The sequence below is a fragment of the Bison bison genome, unplaced genomic scaffold, assembly GCF_000754665.1.
Source record: "Bison bison bison isolate TAMUID 2011002044 unplaced genomic scaffold, Bison_UMD1.0 scf7180017864034, whole genome shotgun sequence".
In the NCBI taxonomy this organism is placed as follows: domain Eukaryota; kingdom Metazoa; phylum Chordata; class Mammalia; order Artiodactyla; family Bovidae; genus Bison; species Bison bison.
In genome coordinates, this window is record NW_011494606.1 from 3,940,218 (window position 1) to 3,964,565 (window position 24,348).

General features: G+C 37.4%; 1 protein-coding gene across 1 annotated transcript in view; it reads right to left on the reverse strand.

Annotated features, from left to right (window-relative positions):
- Nucleotides 1-1,958: 1,958 nt before the first annotated feature.
- The window catches only part of PIAS1 (protein inhibitor of activated STAT, 1), a 92,254-nt gene continuing 69,864 nt past the window's right edge, over nt 1,959-24,348 (reverse strand). Inside the window, exons 8-13 of the mRNA XM_010834515.1 lie at nt 16,449-16,609; nt 14,611-14,741; nt 13,725-13,905; nt 8,515-8,657; nt 6,497-6,534; nt 1,959-5,878 (exon numbers count right to left, since the gene is read on the reverse strand). Of these exons, the coding sequence (XP_010832817.1) occupies nt 5,585-5,878; nt 6,497-6,534; nt 8,515-8,657; nt 13,725-13,905; nt 14,611-14,741; nt 16,449-16,609 (948 nt within the window). The 3' untranslated portion in view covers nt 1,959-5,584. The remainder of the gene's footprint in view (nt 5,879-6,496; nt 6,535-8,514; nt 8,658-13,724; nt 13,906-14,610; nt 14,742-16,448; nt 16,610-24,348) is intronic.

Genomic DNA, 24,348 nt, shown 5'->3' on the forward strand with positions numbered 1-24,348 from the left:
CAGAGTATACAGCAGGTTAGAACGAGGCAGCATCAGCTAAACGTTGGGAAGGAGGATCTGACTACACCCCAAAGGAAACCGGCGTGACGAGCTGCACTGACTGCAGCCTTGCAGAGCTTGAGAAGACTCATTATGATGCTTCTGTCAGGATTCTGAGTCCTTCCCTGTTCCATTATCAGAGGGGTTCATGGGACTAGGATGGGTTTGCTTAAGTGGGTCAAACTGATGATGGCTTCAAGCTGTTTCCTCAGGACTGGTGGCAAGTAGTAAGGGGAGGGAACAGACCACAGCCGTGACACAGCACGAGCCCTGCACAACTGTTCCACGGGTCCTGGTCCTGCCGGGAGCTTTTCTAGCACAAGTGGCTTTTTAAGTTAGTTATGAGTCAGCATAGCCCTAAAAAGGGCTGGAGTCACACATCAGCATGTTGAGGGGGGAGCCAGGCAGAACTCAAAGTACAGAGATTTTCATCCTTATATGTATCAAAATTGGGCTCTCTGGGCTGTGGCTTTTTCTAATGGTGCCTTAGTGGCTAAAGCAAAAGAAAACCAAATTAAGAGGGAGGTGTGTCTTTGGGGAGGTTTACACAGGACACAAGTTTGAGGGCGAGGCACAAGGGAAACTTCAGGGGACAAAGCAGTCACAGTCAGTGTGACTGTCTGAGTAAGGATGCGAGGCTTCAGACCAAACGGAGGTCCTGAGAAAGGAGAGTCACTTTTGCTTCCCCAACAGTGTAACTGCCCATTAAGTGATCAGGAATTCCTAGGCGCTGGAGAGAAGGGTTATGGGGGGCAGGCAGTTATGTGCCCCCCACCCACCCTAAACACCAAGTAGGTGAACTTGTGATTGTCTAGCTGGGGATCTTAGGCTCATACAGTACAAGGGCAGATCCAGGCTTTGTGAGATCTGAGGGTTATACGATTCGGCAGCCTTCCAGAATACTACAAGAGAAGTACAGAATTATTAAGGGCTGCTCCCAGGACCCTGGAAGAGGCCAGAGCAAGTGAGGGGCTCTTGTGCTTAAACTTCATTACCTTCATGGTAAATTCATCTGAGGCTGGTTAGATGCTGGCACACCACGGAGCACTGCTATATTTCACTTTCAGGCAAGGCTCAAGGGTCAAGCTCCACATCAACTGTTAACCCCTCATGGACATGAGGAAATCAGTCCTCCATAGCCAACCTGGAATACCAAGGATTAGACAGTAGATACCTGGGATTTAGATGAACAGGAAAAGGAAGTTCTGGGCTATAATAGTAAATGAGGGTCCAGTCCCTCAAAGCTTGGCCTTTATACGCTACTGGGTGGTACTCATATGGCTTCCAGGCAAGTTTTATGAATCTCATTTGTCTAACAGGCATCTGAAGTATAACTTGCCAGAGACACCTAAGTGGTGTGTACTGGCCATTAGAACCTGGGGCTCATGTCCCCTGACTCTGTGTTTTAAGGGTGTTCAGTGGGTAGGATTCCAAGATCCTGGGATGTGTTCTAATTTAAAAATATACCCCAGATAAGGCTCTGACAAGGATCCCATGCCTGGGTTTCATGCTCATTCCTGAAACTGGTTTACCTAGTGCCTAGTATGGTTTGCAAAAAAGGTCACAGTGCTCTTAACAGTCACACTGCAAATTAATTAAACAGACTGAAAACTATGCTGTGGTTCATTACAAAGCTAGCCGTATTTCAGTAAGAAAGGGGAATGACAGCTGTATATTCATGACTTACCTCAAAGCATGCTGCAAGAGAATGAACTACTTGTCATGCTTTGAAGTCTCTGCTTCAAAGGGGCCCTGGAAGCACAAAGCATCGTCACTTTTTCTCCTAGGGGCTGTCCCCTCGTATACCCAGCAGCGTACTTTACAGAAGACAAATTAACTGAAGGTTTTTCTTTTATTACATCTAAAGAGCTCTACATAAACAGGTAACATTCAATAGGTAAACAATTTTTTTTTTCCAATGCATGTAATAAATATTTTCACTTGGTACTTTTATACAAACTGACATTGGTCTACTATACATTTTTAAAAGCCATTTTACTGGTTTGGCATGCGGTATGGAAATTCTAAGAGAGAAAGTTTTAAGGCAATGAATCACAGATTTAAGTTCATGGAATTTATGGTAACTTTTATATCTGTTTATATACATTTTTCCCCTTTGTTAATTAAACAGTTAACAGCAGCACACTCTGGAACCACCAGCTAGTCTCCCTCCCTCTTTCTGAAATCTAAGCTTTGTGTTTTCTTTTAATTAAAAAAACAGAATCCAACATGTATTGAAAAAACAAAATTCTTACTAAAATTTTACTAAAATAATTTCAAATGTGCTTTAAAGTCCTAAAGATCTTGAAGTGTTTTATGTGTTTAAAATTGTTTAAAAACAATGTTCTTTCTACAATTAGTAATTTAAAATTGGGATATATTTCCATTCAGCTTCAGACATTTGACTCAAAGAAATATCTGCCAAGAAATCACATTTCTCAGAAGCTTAAGTATATCTTTTCTAAGTCAGTAATAGAGAATTGTGATAATGTCTAAATTAACAGGAGTAGAAAAATTTTAATGCTCAAAATAGTCAACCAAGCGTGGCATGGTTAAGGTCCAGATAGTTTTAAAAACGTGTTTAATAATGCCCACAAAGTAATTAAAAGCCACTTCAACCCTGCTAGTCAAACAGCTATTATACTAAAGGTGTGTGTGCGTATACACACACACCCACAGTTCTGTACAGAAACACAAACATATGCACACCTATTATGAGTGACCAAGGCAAGGGGGATGGTGGTAACTCGACTAAAGATTCTGAGAATCGTCATTTGTCCACAGACAGCATGTCAGTGTTAGCACTGTGCCGGGGTAGGGGGTCGGGTGGGGGGGTAATGATAGTTGGCTAGGGAAAAAAGAAACAACTGTGCTTTAAAAAAGAAAAACTTAGAAGATAAAGATGCAGTGCATTACTCCACTAATAATTACTATGAATCATAAAAGTCTGATTGATTAACATCGGCCATGAGACCAACAGAGTAATAGGTACTACTACTGCAACATTTGAGAAAGTTAATAACTGAAGGGAACAAGCTGCTTAGAGTGGAATGAACTAAAATAAAAAGACAACTGAACGGTTAGTTGCTCCTGTGGAGACATGACCAAAGCTACTAGACAGACATTTATTTCTCCCTGTTACCTGTTCTTCCCTTAGATTGGTATAACGCAAGACACTGAGGGAAAATGACTCTCTCCAAAACTGGGCTGAAGAAAGTAGAGGGACGGGTTTTCAACTGGATCATTCAAAGAGTTCGTAATTCAGCATCATACACAAAGTTATTGATCAGAATGCTGAGACCACTAACAACGACAAAAAAGAAAAAAACAAAACTCGTCATTTTATCTCAGGAAGCTGACTTAATAGAAACATTTCCTATTACAATGTGAAATAAGAAGCAACTCCCTACAATTGAAGTAATTTCTATCCCAATCTGAATTAGACACAAATTATAATACTATTAGATATTAGCCTAAGTTAACATGGCAATGAGAGTTCTAAAGTGTTTACTCACCATAACACCAGATTCATTAAAAAACTTAACTATTTCCTGTTTTAACTGACAATGAATTTTTTTTTTATTGCAAGTTGTTTAGTGACTATAACTCAGCCATGTATGTGTGGAATACACATGCGTAGGGAAGACTATATAACTCACTTGTTACTCACACACACTTGTCTATAAATACATATATACACACACACATATACATATCAATACCAACTTGTTTTTCAAAATTCAAGTCAACAATTTGGTGGCAGAGAGATGCTGTAAAAACAGGTATTTTTAGATGCCACACAGTCATGTGAGCCATTAATTTTATCATACAATTGAAGACATAGCCATCTTGAATTCTAACTGGATTAAAGTAGGTCAATTTGTTACCACTGCAAGGTTTAAAATATGACAATTTTATACACAAAGGTGGTCCTTGATCAACTCTGAGAACAACTCTGAGAATATTAACAGTTGTGATATAAAAATCCAGTTTGGAAAACTGGTAATCATTATGCCCCTTCTTTAGCTTTTCTGTTAAATCTGCTAAACCTTTCAATCAGATAAAAAATATTTTCGACACCTTCAGATATTACCTGAAGAACATTAATACCTTCTCTGACGAGGATTTTGGAACACAAGTAGAATCACTTTTTCCTTCCCTCCAACCCTCACTCATTTCCTGAAAAACAGTTTTCAATATATTTACATGTTCCATTATTAGTAAGGATAGATCAGACTGATCCATGAATTCTTAAAAAAAATCTGACTTTCCTATGTCATGCTTGTATTTAAAAAGTGAAGAAAAAAATAAACAAGATTACTAGGCTAAAAATAAGTACAGTCAGAACCAGAGAATGAAAATGAATAAGGATTAAGCCCATTTTGAATTTCAATTATTTATCAGATGATAGATTTCTACAGACGGACATGTATGGTGCACTCTATTTTCTGAAGAGAATTTACTTTTAAGGATAATTGACTGTCTGTCTTTCTTTTTTGAGGTGATGTAGCCTTACCTCTGTCAGCTGCACATGACACCCAACAGGGCTTTCTATGCTATTTTTACTTCCTACTTTGGTATGACGATCTTACAGGAAAATTTGTTACCCTGTGGCCAAAATAGCAGGTGTTCACAGACTTGGTTTAAATACATAATACTGGCAATCCAAATTTAGAATAAAGAACTAGACTAAGCCTACTCCTTACCCAGACAGCTTTACTCCAATCTCTGAAACATATTCTCAGGGGGCATCTAGCAATTAAGAGAGAATATGTGATGGAGAACATGCAATTGGGACAGTTGATAAAGATGCTCATATGTGAATTCAAGACCTTCAAAGCACTTTGAAAGAAGCAGGCAACTGGTTTATCAACTGAATGCAAACTCGGGAGAAGGAACAGCAATGACAGAAAAATACACACAGACACACACACTGAACACACACGCCTACAAGCTATGTCCTGAAAATACACAGGGAATGCAGAGCGACAGATGAGACTTATAACTTAAGGCTGAATAAAGTATGCACACACAGAGAATCCAAGTCTGTCATTTTTAGAAAATGGAAATTAAAACTATCCCCCCCGGCCCCCTCCCCACAACAAAGAAAAGCCCACAATTTAAAACTTCATACATGCAGTTCCTTTTCTGTTATTGCAAATAAAATAATGCCATTGAAGTAAAATAAAACCAAAACCATAGGACAAACGATGAAAAAAAAAATCTTCAGAATCCAGAAAAAATGAACCGAAGGTGGTTTGTGGGTACTTTTTTTTTCTTTTTCTTTCTTTTCTTTTTTTTTTTTTTTTTTTTTTTACAAGGGTTTTTTTTCAGACAGGCAGTCTTAGATTTATATACAAAAGTAAAACTGAAAATATAGTTTTGTTCTCTGTACATTTCTTTTAATTTTTTCCCTAAAAAAAGGAAAAAAACACGCTTGTGTACTTTTCTAAACAGAATAAGGTAAAACATAGCACAAAGTTCTCTTCTTTCTGCCAAGTCCCTTTAATCTGGGGTGGGGATGGGAGCAGCAGGGGCATGGGGATCAGTCCAGTGAAATAATGTCTGGTATGATGCCAAAGATGGCTGCCGTGTCCGAGCTGCTCCTGTTCGCGACGCTGTGGCCATGGCTCTCCCTTAGGCTGTTGGAGGATACAAGGCTGCTGTTACTGCCACTACTGCTTCCATTGGTGGCTGGCAGAGAAGTACTGCCTCCTGCACTTAACTGATCGAGAAACATCTGTGAGGAGGTATATGGAAAAAACCGAGACGAGTGTAAGAGGTCTTGATCATCTGAAACTGCTGCTGCTGCTGCAGCAAGGAGGGAGGTGTTATAGTGCTGAGGAGGAGAAAAAAAAGAAAATAAAGTTAATTATAGTCATAAATTAATACACTCTCTTCTCTCAGCAGAACAAAGTCCTAAATTTAACATATTCTAAGTACCTGGTGTTTCTGAAATATTCAGTAAAACATTTTGCAAAATCAAATTGTGTTATGTAATGATCACATCATTGACCTTTTTTATTTTAATTTTTATTAGCACATCACTGAGACATTTTTGTATCTGAAACTGGGGACAGGGATCAAAATATTGTTTTTTGTTTTAATCTGTACTGCAAGCAATTCTCATAATGCTATTCCTGAAGAGGCATATGCAGGAAAGAGGACAGGCTACTTCCCCTTCTGGAGGTATCTGGCCAAGAAATTTGTCAGTCAATATGACCCACTGCCCTGTTTCTTTATAAAACAGTACTGGGAACCAGACACTCTACTTAATATATTCAGGCACAGTTGAAACAAAGGGACGTTTATTTAAAATTTTAAAACCTTAAGAATAACGAGTATAACAACTCTGAATTTTCTAAGGGAATTTATATTCTTTCTCTTGGCTACATATTATACTTTTAAGTATTTTAATGTAGAATTAAAAGAACAATATTTTTTTCATATAACATACCTGATTGTCTCCTGATAAGAAAGGAAAGAAATCTAACCCTGCAGAAGAAAAAATTATTTTAGTTGGGGGGGGAAAAAAAAGAGCCTCCCAAATGCCCCAACACTACAAAAATAAAGACAATATCTTAAAAGCTAATTCTAAATTCATTTAGCATTTTATTTAAACATGAAGAGTTGAGCTGAATATTTTAGATGCCTCCCATCTCTAGATTACAAAGCCTGGAGTCCAAGTTTCAGCAATGGTGTGCACTCCTGGTGACGCCATCTATAGGACTTGGGCCACTGCTGCCCCATTCAAATCCAAACACCAACCCCTTAAACTGACTCAGCACTTTTCACCAAACGCTCTCACTGACTCCCATGAAGTTACTTTTCAATCTAACCTACTCCACACAAGCACCTCATGAGGTATGCAATTATATTTGGTTTCATTTTGCGGATGAGAAAGTTTGAAGTTAAAAGATGTTAAGCAAGTTGTAAGACAGATTTTCTTCCTCAAATTCCTTCACTTCCCACTGTCTGTACTGGATTCTAACTCAGAGACTAGAGTGACACGAGAGGGGAAGAGATCCGAGGGAGTGTCTCTGCTGGCGTGGAGGACCAGCTCTCATCCCTGACTGCAGGGCAGGCACTGTAAGCTGGCCCCTTCCAATTCACATTCTTGTCCACACTGCCCAGTGTGTAATGTGATGAAGAGGAAGTAAACCAACATGAATAAAATCCCTCATGATGATATCTAAACTTGAAGAACAGTACAACACACAGATGCAGATAAAAATATGACAACACAAACACTTTGGGGATACCTCCAAAGTATGGCAGGTATCCCACTCCATTATTCTTGCCTGGAAACTCCCATGGACAGAGGAGCTTGGCAGGCTATAGTCCATGGGTTCCAAGAGTTGGACCCGACTCAGTGACTAAACCACCACCACTACCACTATCTACAGTAGAACAGATTACACCTTAAGGATCTGAAAATGTATAGAACTTCGGTTCTTGACAGTGAGTTTGGCAACGGGCAGTGAGAAACAGGGTTACACTGACTAACAAAGTAGCTACTAACCACCTAGTGTGGCTATTTAAATTTACTAAGATGAAAGAAAATAAAAAACTCAGTTCTTTACTCACACTAGCCACATTTAAATGCTCAGTAACCACTTGTAGCTTAGTAGCTACTGTACTGGCCAGATTACATCTCCCTAGTTGCAGAAAGTTCTATTGGACAGAGCTGAAACAGGGTTTTTACAACATTCACTAAGAATTCACTCAACTATCTTAGCTCCCAAAAATCCTTGCCAGTGACCCTGAATTTTACTGTACAGAAGGGATGGACAGAAACTTCTACTTTGTGCTTTTGTATTATATTTTCTACAATGAGAAAATATGGCTTTCTGTAATTTAAAAAATGTTCTTAGATTATATGGCTAATATACAGATTATTAAATTATAAAGATACATGACAACAATAATTCTTTTTGATAATATAAATGACTATTATGAACTCAAAATACACTGTAGAAATGATTATAATGACATTTCAAATTACTTTAAAAGAAGACACCGGGTTCACCAGAACAAAAATTAAAACTTTCCAATGTTTCAATTCTGCATTGTCTAAAAGATAATACAACATAGCTACCCACAATGTATGCTGCATTATAACCAGATTCAGGGAGCAAAAAATAATTTTCATAAATATAAAAATTCAAAGCAACATAAGCAACATACTGGAAATCATTCAAAAGCCACTTGTAGACTACTCTGAAGTACAAAAACGTAAAGATCATTCCTTTATTTTTACCACTGGTAGTGAAACACTGGCTACTGATGAAGGCACTACCAGGAAACGGAGCCTGTATTTATTTATGACCGGAGTATATATTCCTCCACCTTCCTAGATTCCAACCTCCTCTATCCCTGATCTTTCAATCTTTCTTAAACTTGCCCAGAAGAAGACTATATAGATCAAAGGCATTTATAATGCTATATGACAACACAGAAGAATGGGTAACTCACCTTGTAAGTCATAAGGCATGGGTGTCATGTGGAAAGGATGTCTGTAGTCTTGGATGAGGGATGTGTTAATATAGCTTGTGTCTACAGCAGGGAGGCTTGGGGTACGGGACACTGGAGATGCTTGATGTGGAAGACTCAGTATGCTAGAAGAAAAAACGGTTTGCAAAATTTTCATGAGTCAGTTGAACTTAAGTTTAATAAAAGGGCAGAATCTCACAATGAGTCCCAGTTTTTGTGCTGAAAATAAAGACAAAAGCAAAGCAATATATAATTTAGATTACCATGATTATTAGGAAATAATTTGTATACTTATTAGCAGCTTTCCGAGGCTATAAGAAAAAGAAATGGATGCAATGGTATCCAACATTCATAAATCACATGCTGTCTTTGGAACATCATCTACACTTTCAGAATGCAGGCCAAAGGCATAGTTGAGCCACTTCAATGAAATGTAAGTGAAAAGTACAGCAGACAAAATTCTAAAACCTTTAAACTAAGGTTTAAAACTAAACCTTTTTAGTTTTAAAACTAAACTTTAAAACTAAACTAAGGTTTAAAACTAAAACCTTTAAACTAAGGTGTTGGCAAGTAAAAAGAATAGGTAAATCCTTGCAAAGAAAACACATCTAACAAGACTAGGGGAATGAAGAAGCAATCTGAGCAGTGAAGAGTTAACAGCTGGCCCTCAGACTTGTAAGATTTATGAGAATAAAAACTAGGTACTGTTTATCTTGGAATACCTAATGCCCAGCACAGTCACGAGGAACGCTGTTTGCATAAAAGGTCTGCTGAATGAACGAAGGCTGCAAGACAAGGAGTAGAGATCCTCCAAAATGAACAGGTGATGGAGCGTATTTAAAGGGAGGACAGTATAAACGGAAAAAGAAAAAAGAACAAAGAGAGGGATTCTGGGAGAATAGAGGGACATGTTTAAGTAGCTAAGTAGTTAAATACTTTTTTTCTTTACCAAAAATTAATGAAAAGCAAAAAGGAGGAAGTAATAAAGGAAAAAGAAAAGGCAGAATTAAAATGATTTTGAAAAGAAAAAGGATTCTCATAGTCCTGTGTGAAATCATAAGGGCCATACTGCTATCCCAAGCATATAAGAGGCCAACAGATATGTTACAGAAAACAGAGAGACAGACAGAGGCTGTCTTTTGCATTGAAAAGTTCATGTAAAGTGCTGGGGGTATGGAGATGCAATTTCAGTGGTAGAGAATACCTCTAAAGGTGCCAAGCAAGGCTGGGTCTCCAGAAACAGTGCTCTAGTTGTGATGCGCTACCTTGTCTTTATGAATGGGATATGAAGTATAAAATATACTCTCATCCACCTCATAACATTGTTTTGTCTAATGGAAACTTAATTAAACTTCTTACATCTACAGAAAGTACCATTTTCCATTAGCTATTTCCTCTGACAATACTCAAGGGATTATAAAGGATTACAAGAGAGACAAAAGCAGTTGAAACGCTAGTCTTTGAAAAACATCTTGGTATACCAAAGAGCAAAGGAAATTTCTGGAGGAATACTAAACACTCAGTGGCTGAAGACAGCAAAATATTTTACATTTACTAATGTTTGTGTCTTTCTATTTCCTGGCTGGCTCTTTATCTTCCAATTTTGTGATAATATTCTAAAATGATTTCCACCTTCACACTGCACAATAACAAATCCAATATGTTGGGTTTAGGTTTCTATTTATAGGCTAGTCATTGCTGAAAAATGGTCACTGGTATTGAATATGGTGTTATCCTTCTAAAAAAAAATCATAAGTTTTCAGGTTGCTTGTTTTTAAATCTGAAAATAGAGAAAGGTTTGGCATTTGCAAATACTCTATCTGGGTTCAATTAGTCACTGGGAAGCTCAAGAAGTAGTTAATGCATCTAATGTAATTTCCCAGACATAATAAACAAGCTATTTTTGGAGAAACAGCACAGCAAAAGTTCTAAGAAGAAATATTAGATTTCTAAACACTCAAAATATTTCCTTTAAGGAAAAATGTTTACATATATATGACTACTATCAATATCCTAAAGAGTAGAACTTATATATATAAAAAATGATGTACTTAATCCACGAAATATTTATACATCCAGATTTATGAAATAAATTTTAATAGTGCTATAATGGCATTTAAAGTAATAAAATAATAATGTGTTTTTGGTCATACTGGAGGGCCACAGTCCATGCAGTCACAAAGAGTCGGATATAACTGAGCAACTAAGCACATGTTAAATATAGTATAGTCACACCATTTAAAAATATGTATTTACGTATAAATTAGCCCACCAGGCTCCTCTGTCCATGGAATTCTCCAGGCAAGACTCCTGGAGTAGGCTGCCATTCCCTTCTCCAGGGGATCTTCCCGACCAAGGGATTGAACCCTGGTCTCCTGCATTGTAGGCATCTTAGCCACCAGGGAAGCCCCATAAGTATATATATTAAATATAAAATCTAAAATAAAATCTTAGAATCAAAATTCAACAGGTATTTGTTCTAACTATGCTGCTTTTGGTAATCTGACTCCCCACAACGCCCCCAGATTTTAAAAAGAAGCTGGTGTAATAACAAGGTCAGGCTTGTTGGATAACAGCTGTCAAGGTAGGCTGCAGCAGAGGTGAATGTTTATAAAGTAGAATATAAAGTAGAATTAGTGTTTAAATACCCATTTCATTTAAAATAATGATACTGCTTTTAATATCTTTATTCCCATCTGTATGATGAGATAAACTACTCTAGAGAAACATCAATCTGTGTAACATGTTTGGTTGTATTATAAAGATTCCTGAAATAGCCAAAGTCCTCTAACAAGAGAGGAGCTACATTTATCACAATTGTACTCTTTTAATGTTGAAACTTCAACTTTCATGTAACTACAAATATACTCAAATAGAAGATCTTTTTATTTCATCAAACAGTATCAAGCCTGAAAATAATCTGACTGCAAGCATCAAAGTACCTGTTCTTGGTCTGGTGTTAACTTTCCTTCTTAAACCTTGAAATCTGTATCAATGCTTTCTGCAGACTTTCCTCCTCTCACTTAAATTCTTCCTTCAGGCACTAGTTTGTTGGAATATTTTCTAAATAGCTCCTATTCAATTACATCAGGCCACATAACTCTCCTGATATATACCTAAAAGGGGTCACATCTATTCTAGATTTACCTCTTGTGTGCTACAACTGTGCCTCAGCAACACAAGACGCCCTTTGCTGAGAATCTCCGAAGTGTCTCAAGAGACTAACAGTCTTTTAAGAGTATGGCTACATAGTCCACTACTTATTTTACCATCCTCTTCAAAATGTTAAACTCTTTAAGGTTGGGCCTGTACTAATTCACTGTATTACCACTTACGTTTAGCACAGGGTGTTTTACATAACGCAGATAGTAACGTTTCATGAAGTGAACTGAGGCATAACCAAGGTACATTATTACTGACGTGAGACTAATGGAAGTATGGGAAATGAGCCTGCAAAACAGAAAGCTCTGTGTACTGCAGCGTAAGTCTTGGACAACTTTTGTTGCCAGTCTTGCACATTCTGAGGCAGGTTTAAAGCATTTACCTGATACTTCTCTGGGGTCGCAAAGAGTCGGACATGACTGAGCGACTTCACTTTCACTTCTCTGCTTTCTGCTTAGGGTTAATTTCACAGCATACACTTTTTAGTTTGAGTAAATATTTAAAATCCTATGACCAGCATTAGGATCACCTGAGAACTCATTAAGGCTCAGACGGTAAAAAAAAATCTGCCTGCAATGCAGGAGACCCAAGCTCAATCCCAAACACTTTCTGTTCCTATTCCTGAATCAGACATGGGGGGACAGGAGAACAATGTGTTTTAATAAGCCCTTCAGGTGATTCTGATGCATACTCAAGTTTGAGAAACACTGTATTAGAACCATCTTTTGGTATGATGAATATCATACCCAAGTGACCCCTTTAATGCATTATTCCAGCCCCTTAAGAAAAGCAAGAGAGTTCCAGAAAAACATCTATTTCAGCTTTCTTGACTATGCCAAAGCCTTTGTGTGGAGCACAATAAACTGTGGAAAATTCTGAAAGAGATGGGAATACCAGACCACCTGACCTGCCTCTTGAGAAATCTGTATGCAGGTCAGGAAGCAACAGTTAGAACTGGACATGGAACAACAGACTGGTTCCAAATAGGAAAAGGAGTATGTCAAGGCTGTATATTGTCACCCTCCTTATTTAACTTCTATGCAGAGAAATGCTGGACTGCAGGTAGCACAAGCTGGAATCAAGATTGCAGGGAGAAATATCAATAGCCTCAGATATGCAGATGACACCACCCTTATGGCAGAAAGTGAAGAAGAACTAAAGAGCCTCATGATCAAAGTGAAAGAGGAGAGTGAAGAAGTTGGCTTAAAGCTCAACATTCAGAAAACTAAGATCATGGCATCCGATCCCATCACTTCTTGGCAAATAGATGGGCAAACAGTGGAAACAGTGGCTGACTTTATTTTTCTGGGATCCAAAATCACTGCAGGTGGTGATTGCAGCCATGAAATTAAAAGACGCTTTCTCCTTGGAAGGAAAGTTATGATCAACCTAGACAGCATATTAAAAAACAGAGACATTACTTTGTCAACAAGTTTGTCTAGTCAATGCTATGGTTTTTCCAGTGGTCACGTATGAATGTAAGAGTTGGACTGTGGAGAAAGCTGAGCGCCGAAGAATTGATGCTTTTGAACTGTGGTGTTGGAGAACTTGAGAGTCCCCTGGACTGTCAGCAGATCCAACCAGTCCATCCTAAAGGAGATCAGTCCTGGGTCTTCATTGGTAGGACTGATGTTGAGGCTGAAACTCCAATACTTTGGCCACCTGATGCGAAGAGCTGACTCACTGGAAAAGAACCTGATGCTGGGAAAGATTGAGGGCAGGAGAAGGGGACGACAGAGGATGAGATGGTTGGATGGCATCACTGGCTCAATGGACATGGGTTTGGGTGGACTCCGGGAGTTGGTGATGGACAGGGAGGCCTGGTGTGCTGCGATTCATGGGGTCGCAAAGAATCGGACAAAACTGAGCAACTGAAGTGAACTGAAGAAATACACTGAGAACAATCCAACTCATTCTCTGTACTGTTTTACAATGGTGCATAACCATTTTATTTGGCAGATCTTTTAATCCTATTTTCAAAATTAACTTTCACAATGACTTAAAAAAAAAAAAAAGATCTCGGCACTTACCCTTTATTATTTAGTGGCGATGTGGGAGACAGGGAAGGACAGGTTCTCTTGGCAGATGGCTCTTCTTCTTCTTCATCTGATGAACTGTCTATGGTTAGATCAATCACCTCTACTTTCTTACTTTTATTTGAAGACTGGTGATGAGAAGCCACTTGGTGCTCTAATGTGGAGCTTAAGCATCCTAGGAGGGAATAATCAAAACACAAGGCAAAAAAAGTCCTGTGATATCTCTTTTTTTCCCTCAGCCTATGGATTAGTCTGTCAGTTACAGTTTAGACTTTATCAGTTATAGTTATACTGCTGGGGCCTAAGAAGAAAAGAGCAATCGTGGCTCTACTCCTCTAAGCTCAAGACTACTAGTATAGATTGTCAAGGATTTTTTTTTTTAAATAATTCCGAGTTAGAGAATCAAAATGTTACGTCCGCCTCACAATAAAAACAGTCTGAGAGCAAATTCACACGTTACACATTTCCCTGTACATTACCTGATACACTGAGAAATGTTATGGTAATACTTTAGCTTCCTTACAGCAAAAACATACTAAAAGCTAGAGAAAAAATGCAAATGAAAAAAGAACATTCACTAACCTATATCAAGTCTGTTAAAAATTTAAAAGGATACCATTTCAAAAGCATGACTTTACAAAAAAAAAGCTTATTAAATTATGTTACTCTGAAACCTCATACACAAAAATTTAAAAACTTGCAAAAGGTGAATTTAAAAAGAGCTTCACTACTTCTGAACATTTAATCAATAATTTAATAAGAGTTATTGTGTTATCCATAAATTATGAATATTCTTAAAAAAAGTTGAGTTTTAATATTGAAAACCAGGCTTTAAAAGAGCAAGGAGACTGCACCATCCCTTTGGAAAACTAACACTCACCATCAACTCCATTGTAAGAGGCAGAAACTTCCTGTACTTCCTTTTTTGATCTCATAGGTGCCCAAGAGCCGTCCTCCTTAAACTGTATTTCATCACAATCTGTACAGTACTTTAGGATTTCCATAAACAAGCTATAAAAAACAATTTGTCCTTTGAATATCACATTCTAAATTAAGACCTATTAGAATTACTGTTCAAAAAACATTCAGACCTATTTTTTGTACAAGTATAAATGAGAAAGTACAAGGTATTATTTGTTCTTAAAATCTAGGGTTAAATAGGAAAATAGTTACTTATATTATGGTAGGTTTATGCAAGAAAATATTACATAACTGAAAAATGAGGTTTCCAGAGATTTAAAAAAACATAACATGAGGGGGGGTGGTGAATGTTCACAGTAAGTGGGAAGAGGACAAAGAAAACTCTGTATTTCAAAAACAAAATTCTGTGTGTGAGTGGTATATAAATAGTGGTTATCTCTGAGAGGTAACATGGAAGATATTTATTCTTTTTCTTTAAACGTTTCAACATAATCCAAACTGCCTACAGTAAGCACATCTTATTCGATAACTGTAGAAATACATGTAAGATATGTACTGAAAGATAGAACTCCTTGATAAATACCATGCAGATACTAAAAAATGAGATTTGCCAAAATGTGTAACACGAATGATCAAATTCTTAGGTTATAATGTTAAACAAAACCAAAGGATAAAAAATACTGATACTGTATAATCACAATTATGGGAAAATAAAAATCAGAATACATCTTTTTATTTTCCTGCGTTTTCCAATTTTTCTTTAGGAGTATGTATGTATGTGTGGATATTATAAGAAGAAAGAAAAATCCCAATTGATGGGGGCATCTAAAGTTATGTAATATACAGAGCTGGTAAAATATTATTCAATTTATTAGTGATCACTGACATCTCTGAAAAATTAAACATACAACATTTAAGTTACACATTTACTTTCCCCCATATGATTGGTCTGGCACCTTTCAAGCTCTGGGTTACACCTGTATTGCTAAATGTATTCCATTCCTTATGTTATACCTTCTGGCTCCTTTGTTTCCTCAAATACTATAGATAAGATACATTAAGCATTTTGCTAGAGAGCACAGGAAATATCAAGAATATATTTTTTTCTTTTCACAATTTATTTTTGCTCAGAGGGAAAAAGGAAAAAAAAAAGGAGGCTAGAGAACAGGAGAAAATTTAAAAAGATATTTGAAGATGTGTGGAAGGACAGATAAAATACTGGAATGTCAGGGAAAAAAAACTAACTGTTGTGATGCTATAGATGGAGAAGAAAGACAAAGCCAAGTGTTTTAGGGGAAACAGAAACAAAGAGAGCTGCTAGTCAGTGTGTTGGTCATTTTTAGGAGCCCACACAGCAGGGAGTAGGCCCATATAGTGAATGAAGCACCAGAAAATCTCCAAAAACAGCCCGACTTTTGGTCAGCTTAGGTAAACAGAGTTTCGCAATTCTTTCATTCTTCCTCTAGAAAGGTCTGCATGTCTAGGGACAGATGGAGTCACGTTAGGAAAAGGTGTAAGCTACACCCTGCTCAGAACCACTGGTCCTTTAAAATGGTAAATGTCAGGAGGCACTGACAGTGAGGCATGTATCTTCAAAACAAGAAGACATAGTTAAAAAGGGAAAATGTTCACAATATTAATTACTTAGAAAAAATATAGATTTCTACAGTCATGAATATTCTAAAAATATATAACTCAGAAACCACTATCTATAGAATTTTAATCCCAAACCTGATGGGTAACAAAACTAATAGATGGTTACTATGAAGTACAAGGAAAAACTTTAAATTGACATACCCATCAATAATAAGGTGTTCATATGGGGCCTTCTTATCACAGACAGGACAAACCCAAGTTGGTTTTTTCTCATTCATCTGAATATAAAGAGTTGCATCAAAACACTGCAGATGAGAACATGTGAGGGCCCGACATGGAATTGTCAGCCGCATTTTACCAAGCTTTAAAAGAGGGAGACAAAAGTTAAGTATTAGACAACCGTTGTTAAAAGTTTTTCCTGAAACAAACACAATGTGCATGTATTCTGATTTAAAGCATATTGTGTCTACTTTCAACACACTTCCTGTAAAACATCTACAGGTTAAAAATTACTATTATTTCTTTGGATATTAAAATACAGAGACTATGGAAAATCTACAGCAGAGGTTATTTACCCTCAATTCACAGCTTATAACCCTCAATTCACAGCTTACAGATCCACTTTTAGGGAGAAAGACCATGAATCCCTTGAAATTACACACAAAATCTTATAAATGTGTGCATTTTTCCAAAGAGTGCTTTCACCAAATTGTTAGGGTAGTCCCGAATCCAAAAAAGAACCACTTTACTAGGTACTGGGAAAGGAAAAATGAATGCCTTACTAAATGCTCAAGATACAATCAACCTGATCTCTGAATGAGAGTAATTCACAGGTCAAAACAATAAACACTCCCACGTTTGGCATAATTGCCTAATGGCAGCTCTGAGCAAAGCCAGTTGTTTGCACTCTCTTCCCTCACTGGGTACCATCACAGGCAATTCAGCAAACACCTCTGGACCTCTAGCATCTCTGGCATGTTATGAGACTTGCTCTTCTTGCCCTGCAAACAGTGCTTCTGCTGACACAGGTCGAGTCTGTCCTATGAACAATGAGATCTGCTTCATTTGGTCTGAACTGCTAGCTTTGGCCCAAAGCAGAAAAGCTGTCCCAAGACCTGCCCAGGGAGCTACCATATCACCACCTCCTTGCATGGAGGACACTTCATACAGTTCAGCCAGATAACCACTGCAGGGTCCCCAGAGGTCATAGTGCCCATATAGTATAGAAGTCACCTACTTTCAATAACCATATTTTTTCCCCCTAAATATTAGGAAAAGATTTTCACACATATTTGTGAGCTTGAAAAATATAAAGGTTTGAAAAGTATAAAAGTTAAATAAGAAAAAAAAAAAAAGATTCTTGGCTTTGAATTTCAGGGAAATGTGCAATTTCCTAGTCTACCAAGGAAACTGTCATTTGGGGTCCTGAATTATTGTTCTGGCACCAGTGACTTACTGTGCCTCTAGGAAAGGCACTTAACCTTGCCGGGCCTCTCTATCTCTGATAGAACATGGCTTCCCCCTTACTTCAACAGGATGTAGTGATGAAGAATAAACAAGGACCCAGAATGTGCCATCATCTTGAGAAAGGAGAAATGCCAGTGTATAGTATCAGAAGTATGAACAGGAAGGATACAGAGAAAACTGACAGCTTCCTCCTCTGTGCTCCCAACTCCACCCTGCATATGATCACGCTGTTTATTTATGTGTTTCTCCTCCTCCAAGAAACACATCTGGCTCATCTCCTTATCTTCAGCACTAGGAAATGTACCTGCTACATATACAGCAGGAAGATGGTCCTGTGTACTGATCAGGCTTCAGCTGTGCATGCTGGACAGTTTCTAGGAGGCACCATTCACTTACAGTGTGAATTTTGGATGTTATTTAGTCTCTCTGAGCCTTAGTTTTCTAAAATGGGAATAAAAGTAGCATCTATACCATAAGACTGGGGGGTCTAAATTATATTCATTGCACAGGGTCTAACACATAGTAAGTACTCAATATATGCCCCCATTATTAATTAAAGTACAGAAACATATTTACTTCAAATCACTTTATGAGCTAGTAGGAGACCCACTCAAACCTCAGCCTAGTCAGTCTTCTCTTCTATGCTCACACAGTATTGAACTATTCCACTACTTCCCTTCTACACTTCTCTTTAATTTTTATGATTTGATTTACCTAAGTACCTGATGAAAAGGCATACACATAAACAGAACGAGCTCTCATAACAAAAAAACCACCTATTTACCATTAGCCAAGACATACCACATTAGTCTAGAAACATTTTCCCAAAACGATCTAGTTGGTGGTGCTAAATTAAATTTTTATGTCTAAAGTTCAGGCCTTAACTTATCTGGGAAGTGCAAGTTCCTACTGAGTAGGTATATTTACCACTGCCTTAAAACTAAGCAGAGAGATTCTAGATGAATACAGTAATCACAGACATGGTTCAGGTAATTGCATAACTAGTAGGCTACTTCTGACAGTTTACAAAGACAGTGGATAAGAAGATAAGATACAAAGACTGTTTCAGAATCCAAGCAAAGGCTGTAGAACTTATACTCTGAAAAGCAATTATTCTCTAAAGACCATCATCTCACATACCTTTAGCCCTAAATTCCCAGCTGTCAGTTCATCTTTTCATTGGGAGAGCAACTCTCAAGCCCTTATGATCAGCCACACTGACAAGTTTACCTACAGAATTTTTAAGGAACACTGCTACATGAATGGCGCAGGAAGGACATGTATAAACAGGTACAAGAAAGAAGTTCATTTTGAAATGCAATTTATTAGCTGTTACACAAATGTCTCGTTTCAAAGAATTACAGAGTAATTGTTACGTGATAACCCTCATATTCCTGACTTTTAAAAACAATCACTAAATTCTAAATACTTATCTTAGAGTGGACACTTAATTCTCTAACTTCAGAGAAGAAGCTGAGCTTTAAACATCTTCATCTTGTAATTACAAACCCCTTTTCCCTATATGGGATGGGATGGACATTTGCATCATTTGCAAATAAACACTTTGAAAACAACTCCCAAATAAGTTTTCTAAAGCCACTAATCTTATTATAACATAATAGTAATTGAGGATACTTCAAGAGAAAAAGAAAATACCCTACTTAGATATAAGTTCAAACCAGCTTATACCAAAAGGACTCTAAAAAACATCAACAATATATGTACTTTTCCCTTGTAAAAAGAAAAGAACAGTGTGAAATTGGGACTTTTACAACTTTTTCATCATTATCATAAGTATTTCATGAATAAATCTTCAAAGAGTTTCTTTTTCCTTTTCTTCTATCAATTCCAAGAGATTTGCATTTGAGTTTACAGGTCTAGGGAGTACCTCACAAAGCAGGTTCACAAATATTCTTCCAGTTCTATTTTTAATAAATCAAAACTAAAAAATTCCCAAAGAACAAAAATCATTTTTAATTACTTTCATTGCCTTTAGCTAAACAGCACACAAACAGAAACTCATTTATTTTGAGCTGTGTATATCACAACTGGGCAATTCAAATGCACAGTCAGACATCATATTTACATATTTCAAAGGGAACAAATCTTTTATTATTCTATAAATTTGATATACAGATGAGTTGTCATTAAAAAGTGTTACTTTTTAGAGTAAAAAACCTAAAATATAAGCATTACTGTTCCAGAATAATTGTAAAGGTATTATTTCTTAGGTCAAATAGAAATCCATAAAAGTATTATAACTATGGATTATATACAGAGAGTTGTTTTCCCTACAGTCTGAATTTTGAAAGCATAAGTCAATTTAAAATGAACTGCTATAGTTGCTGAAACTAAAAAGGGGGATATGGAAAGAAAAACTTAAAGTTGGCCCATTAAATTAAGAGGTACAAGGAGCAAAACATGATTAGCATTTTGTACTAATATAAAGATCACCTGAACTATGAAATTCAAAACTAGTTCTATAAATAAGAACATCAAGATTTATGTTGTAGTGCTTATTTATACAAAAAAATGCTTCATCTAAGTGTGAAACAATATAAACATCATATATATTAGCACAACTGTAAACACTTTTAAAATGAGAATGCAAAAAAACAAGACCCTTTCCAGTGATTTAAATGGAAAATGAAGCTTATGCACATTCCTAAATTTCTCATATTCTCTAAACTGGTATTTTATAATGGAACAGGGTGGCAAGAAATCATGTCAAAGGGGAGGGTGGATAAATAGGTGTTTGGAAGCAAGAGGGTATGATAGGTATACAACTTAAAAAACTGTCTTCTCGCCCTTCACTAACCTGGACTGTGAACCATTTTTCTAAATGTTAAAAAAATACCACATTCCTTTACACCTTAGTCTATTATAACATCTGATTAACTTAAGAATCCATCCCAGGTCCCTCCAGCCACTAACTTTCATTGTACAAAAAAATTTAACATTAATTAAATCTGCCACCTTAACCACCTTAAAGTGTACAATTCAATAATACTATGTTCACACTACTGTACGACACATCTCTGGAACTTTTACATCTAGCACCACTGAAACCCTCCCCCCAGCCCATAGTAACTGTCTATTTTCTGTTTCCATGATTTTGACTACTTTAGATACTTCATGGAATCATATGGTATTTATGCTTTTGTGACTAGTTTATTTTGCTTATTGTAATGTTACCTAGGTGTATCTACCTTGTAGCGTATGACAGGATTTCCTTTTTTTCATGTTGCATACATAATATATCATATTTTATTTGTTCACCTCTTGATGGACATTTGGGTTGCCTCCACCTCTTGGCTATTGTGAATAACACTGTGATGAATGTGGTTATGCAAATTATTTCTTCGAGATCTTACTTTGAATTCTTTTAGATATATGAATTGATGGATCACATATTCATTTTAACTTTTTGAGGTACCTCCATATTGTTTTCCATAATGGCTACAGCATTTTATATTCCCATCAAGAGTGCACAAGGGTTCCAGTATCTGTGGCACCCTTACTGACACTTGTTCTGTTTTTGATTGGAGCAATCCTGATGGGCATGAAGTGATTATCTCATCTGTGCCTTTGATATGCATTTCCTTGGTGATTAGCAGTGTTGAACATCTTTCCGTGTGGTGTTGGCCATCAATGTATCTTCTTTGGAGAAAGGTCTATTCAAGTCCTTTGCTTATTTTTAATCAGGCTTTTTCTTTTTTTGCTGTTGGGGTGCAGAAGTTCCTTATATATTCTGGATATTGACCCCTTCTCAGGTATAAAATTCTCAATTATTTTTTCCCATTCCTTAAGCTGTCTTTTCACTCTGTTCATGGTTTCCTTTGACAAGCAGAAGTTTTTACGTTTGGTGCAGTCCCGTTGGTCTGTTCTTGCTTTTGTCACTTGTGATTTTAGTGTCATATCCAAGAGGTAATTGACAAATTCAACTGAAGCTTTTCCCCCATGTTTCTTAACAATGAAAGGTATTATAGTTTAGATCTTAAATCCATTGTGAATTAATTTTGAGGGTCCAACTTCATTATTTTGCATGTGAATATCCAGTTTTCCCCAATGCCATTTGTTTAGAGACTTTTTCCTATTATGCAGCATTGGCATTCCTAGGCATGTGATCATATATGCTGTAAGAATTTGTTTTTGGGCCACTGGTCTATATTATCTATTAATATCATTATGTCAATACTATACCACCTTATATGGGATTTCATTGGAAGGAATGATGCTAAAGCTGAAACTCCAGTACTTTGGCCACCTCATGCGAAGAGTTGACTCATTGGAAAAGATTCTGATGCTGGGAGGGATTGGGGGCAGGAGGAGAAGGGGACGACAGAGGATGAGATGGCTGGATGGCATCACTGACTCGATGGACGTTGAGTCTGAATGAACTCCGAGAGTTGGTGATGGACAGGGAGGCCTGGCGTGCTGTGATTCATGGGGTCGCAAAGAGTTGGACATGACTGAGCGACTGATCTGATCTGATCTGATACCATCTTAATTACTACTGCTTTCTAGCATGTTTTGAAATTAGGGAATGGAAGAGCTCAAACTCTGTTCTCATTAAAATTGCTTTGGTTACTCAGAGTCCCTTGAGATTCCATAGAAATTTTAGGATTTTTTTTTTTAATTTCTGTAAAACATGCCAATGGGATTTGATAGGAACAACAATGAATCTGTAGATCACTTTGGTAGTATGGACATTTTAACAATGTTAAGTTTTCTAGTCCATAATTATAGGATGTCTGTTTATTTCTATTTTCTCTGAATTTCTGCAATGTTTTATAGTTTTCAATCTCCCTGGTTGAGTTTATTCCTAAATATTTTATCCTTTTTGACGCTATAGTAAATGGGAGGCTCAGACTGTAAAGTGTCTGCCTACAATGCGGGAGACCCAGGTTTGATTTCTGGGTCGGGAAGATTCCCTGGAGAAGGAAATGGCAACCCACTCCAGTACTCTTGCCTGGAAAATCCCATGGATGGAAGGGCCTGGTGGGCTACAGTCATGGGGTCGCAAAGAGTTGGATACGACTGAGCAACTTCACTTTCTTTCTTTCTTAGTTTCCTTTTCAGTTTGGTCACCTAGTTCTTTTCAGAAAGACAATTAACTTTTTAAAATTTTATTTATTTATTTTCGGCTGTGCTGCATCTTTGTTGCTGCTTGGACTTTCTCTAGTTGGGGTGAGTGGGGGCTACTCTTTGCTGCAGCATGTGGGATTTTCATTGCTGTTGCTTCTCTTGTGGAGCACTGGCTCTAGGGCGCACAGGCTTCAGTAGCTGTGGCTCCAGGTGCTGGAGCACAGGCTCAACAGTTGTGGTACACGGGCTGAGCTGCTCTGCAGCATGTAGGATCTACCTGATCAGGAATCCAACCCGTGTCTCCTACATTGGCAGGTGGATTCTTTCCACTGAGCCACCAGGGAAGAGGCCACTAACATTTGACTGCTACTTTGTGTTGATTTTGACTATAACTTTGTTAGTTCTAATAAGTTTTTTGTTTGTTTGAGCAATCTTAAGGGGAGTTTTCTACATAAAAGATCATGTCATCTGAAAACAGAAGTTATTTCACTTCTTCCTTTCCAATCTACCACCAGCCCATCTGTTCTGGCTAGAACTTCCAGTACTATATTGAACAGCAGTGGTGCAAATGGGCATCCTTGTCATGTTCTCTACCTTTGAGGAACAACTTTCAAGTCTTTCCACACTGAGTATAATCCTCATTGTGGGCTTTTCATATATGGCTTTTCATATGTTGAGGAAGCATCCTTCTATTTCTAGTTTGTTGAGTATTTTTATCATGAAAGGGTGTTGAATTTTATTAAATGCTTTTGTAATTTTTTTCTATACTGACTGAGATGTGGGTTTTGTTCTCCATTTTGTTAATGTGCTCTATTACAATGATTTATTTTTGTATGTTGAACAAGTCTTATAATTCCAGCTATGAATTCCACTTGGTCTGGTGTATGATTATTCTAATACACTGGTGAATTCAGTTTGCTAGAATTTTGTTGCAAGTTTTTGTTTCATCAGGGATACTGGTATGCAGTTTTCTAGTTTGTTTGTTTCGTTTTGTCTTGTCTTTTTGTGTGGTTTTGGGGATCAGTAACACTATCCTCAAAGAATGAGTTTGGGAGTGTTCGTTCTTTAATTTTTTGTAAGAGTTTGAAAAGGCTTGGTGTTAATTCTTCTTTAAATGTTTGGTAGGATTCTCCACTGAAGCCAAGGGGTCCTAGGCTTTTCTTTGTTGGGAGGTTTTTCATTGCTGCTTCAATCTCCTCACTAGTTACAAGTCTGTTCGGATTTCTTATTTCTCCATGATTCAGTCTTGGTAGGTTATATGCTTGCAGGAATTTATCTACTTCTTCTAGGTTATCTAATTTGTTGGCATCAGATCAGATCAGTCGCTCAGTTGTGTCCAACTCTTTGCAACCCCATGAATCGCAGCACGCCAGGCCTCCCTGTCCATCACCAACTCCCGGAGTTCACTCAGACTCACGTCCATCAAGTCAGTGATGCCATCCAGCCATCTCATCCTCTGTCGTCCCCTTCTCCTCCTGCCCCCAATCCCTCCCAGCATCAGAGTCTTTTCCAATGAGTCAACTCTTCGCATGAGGTGGCCAAAGTA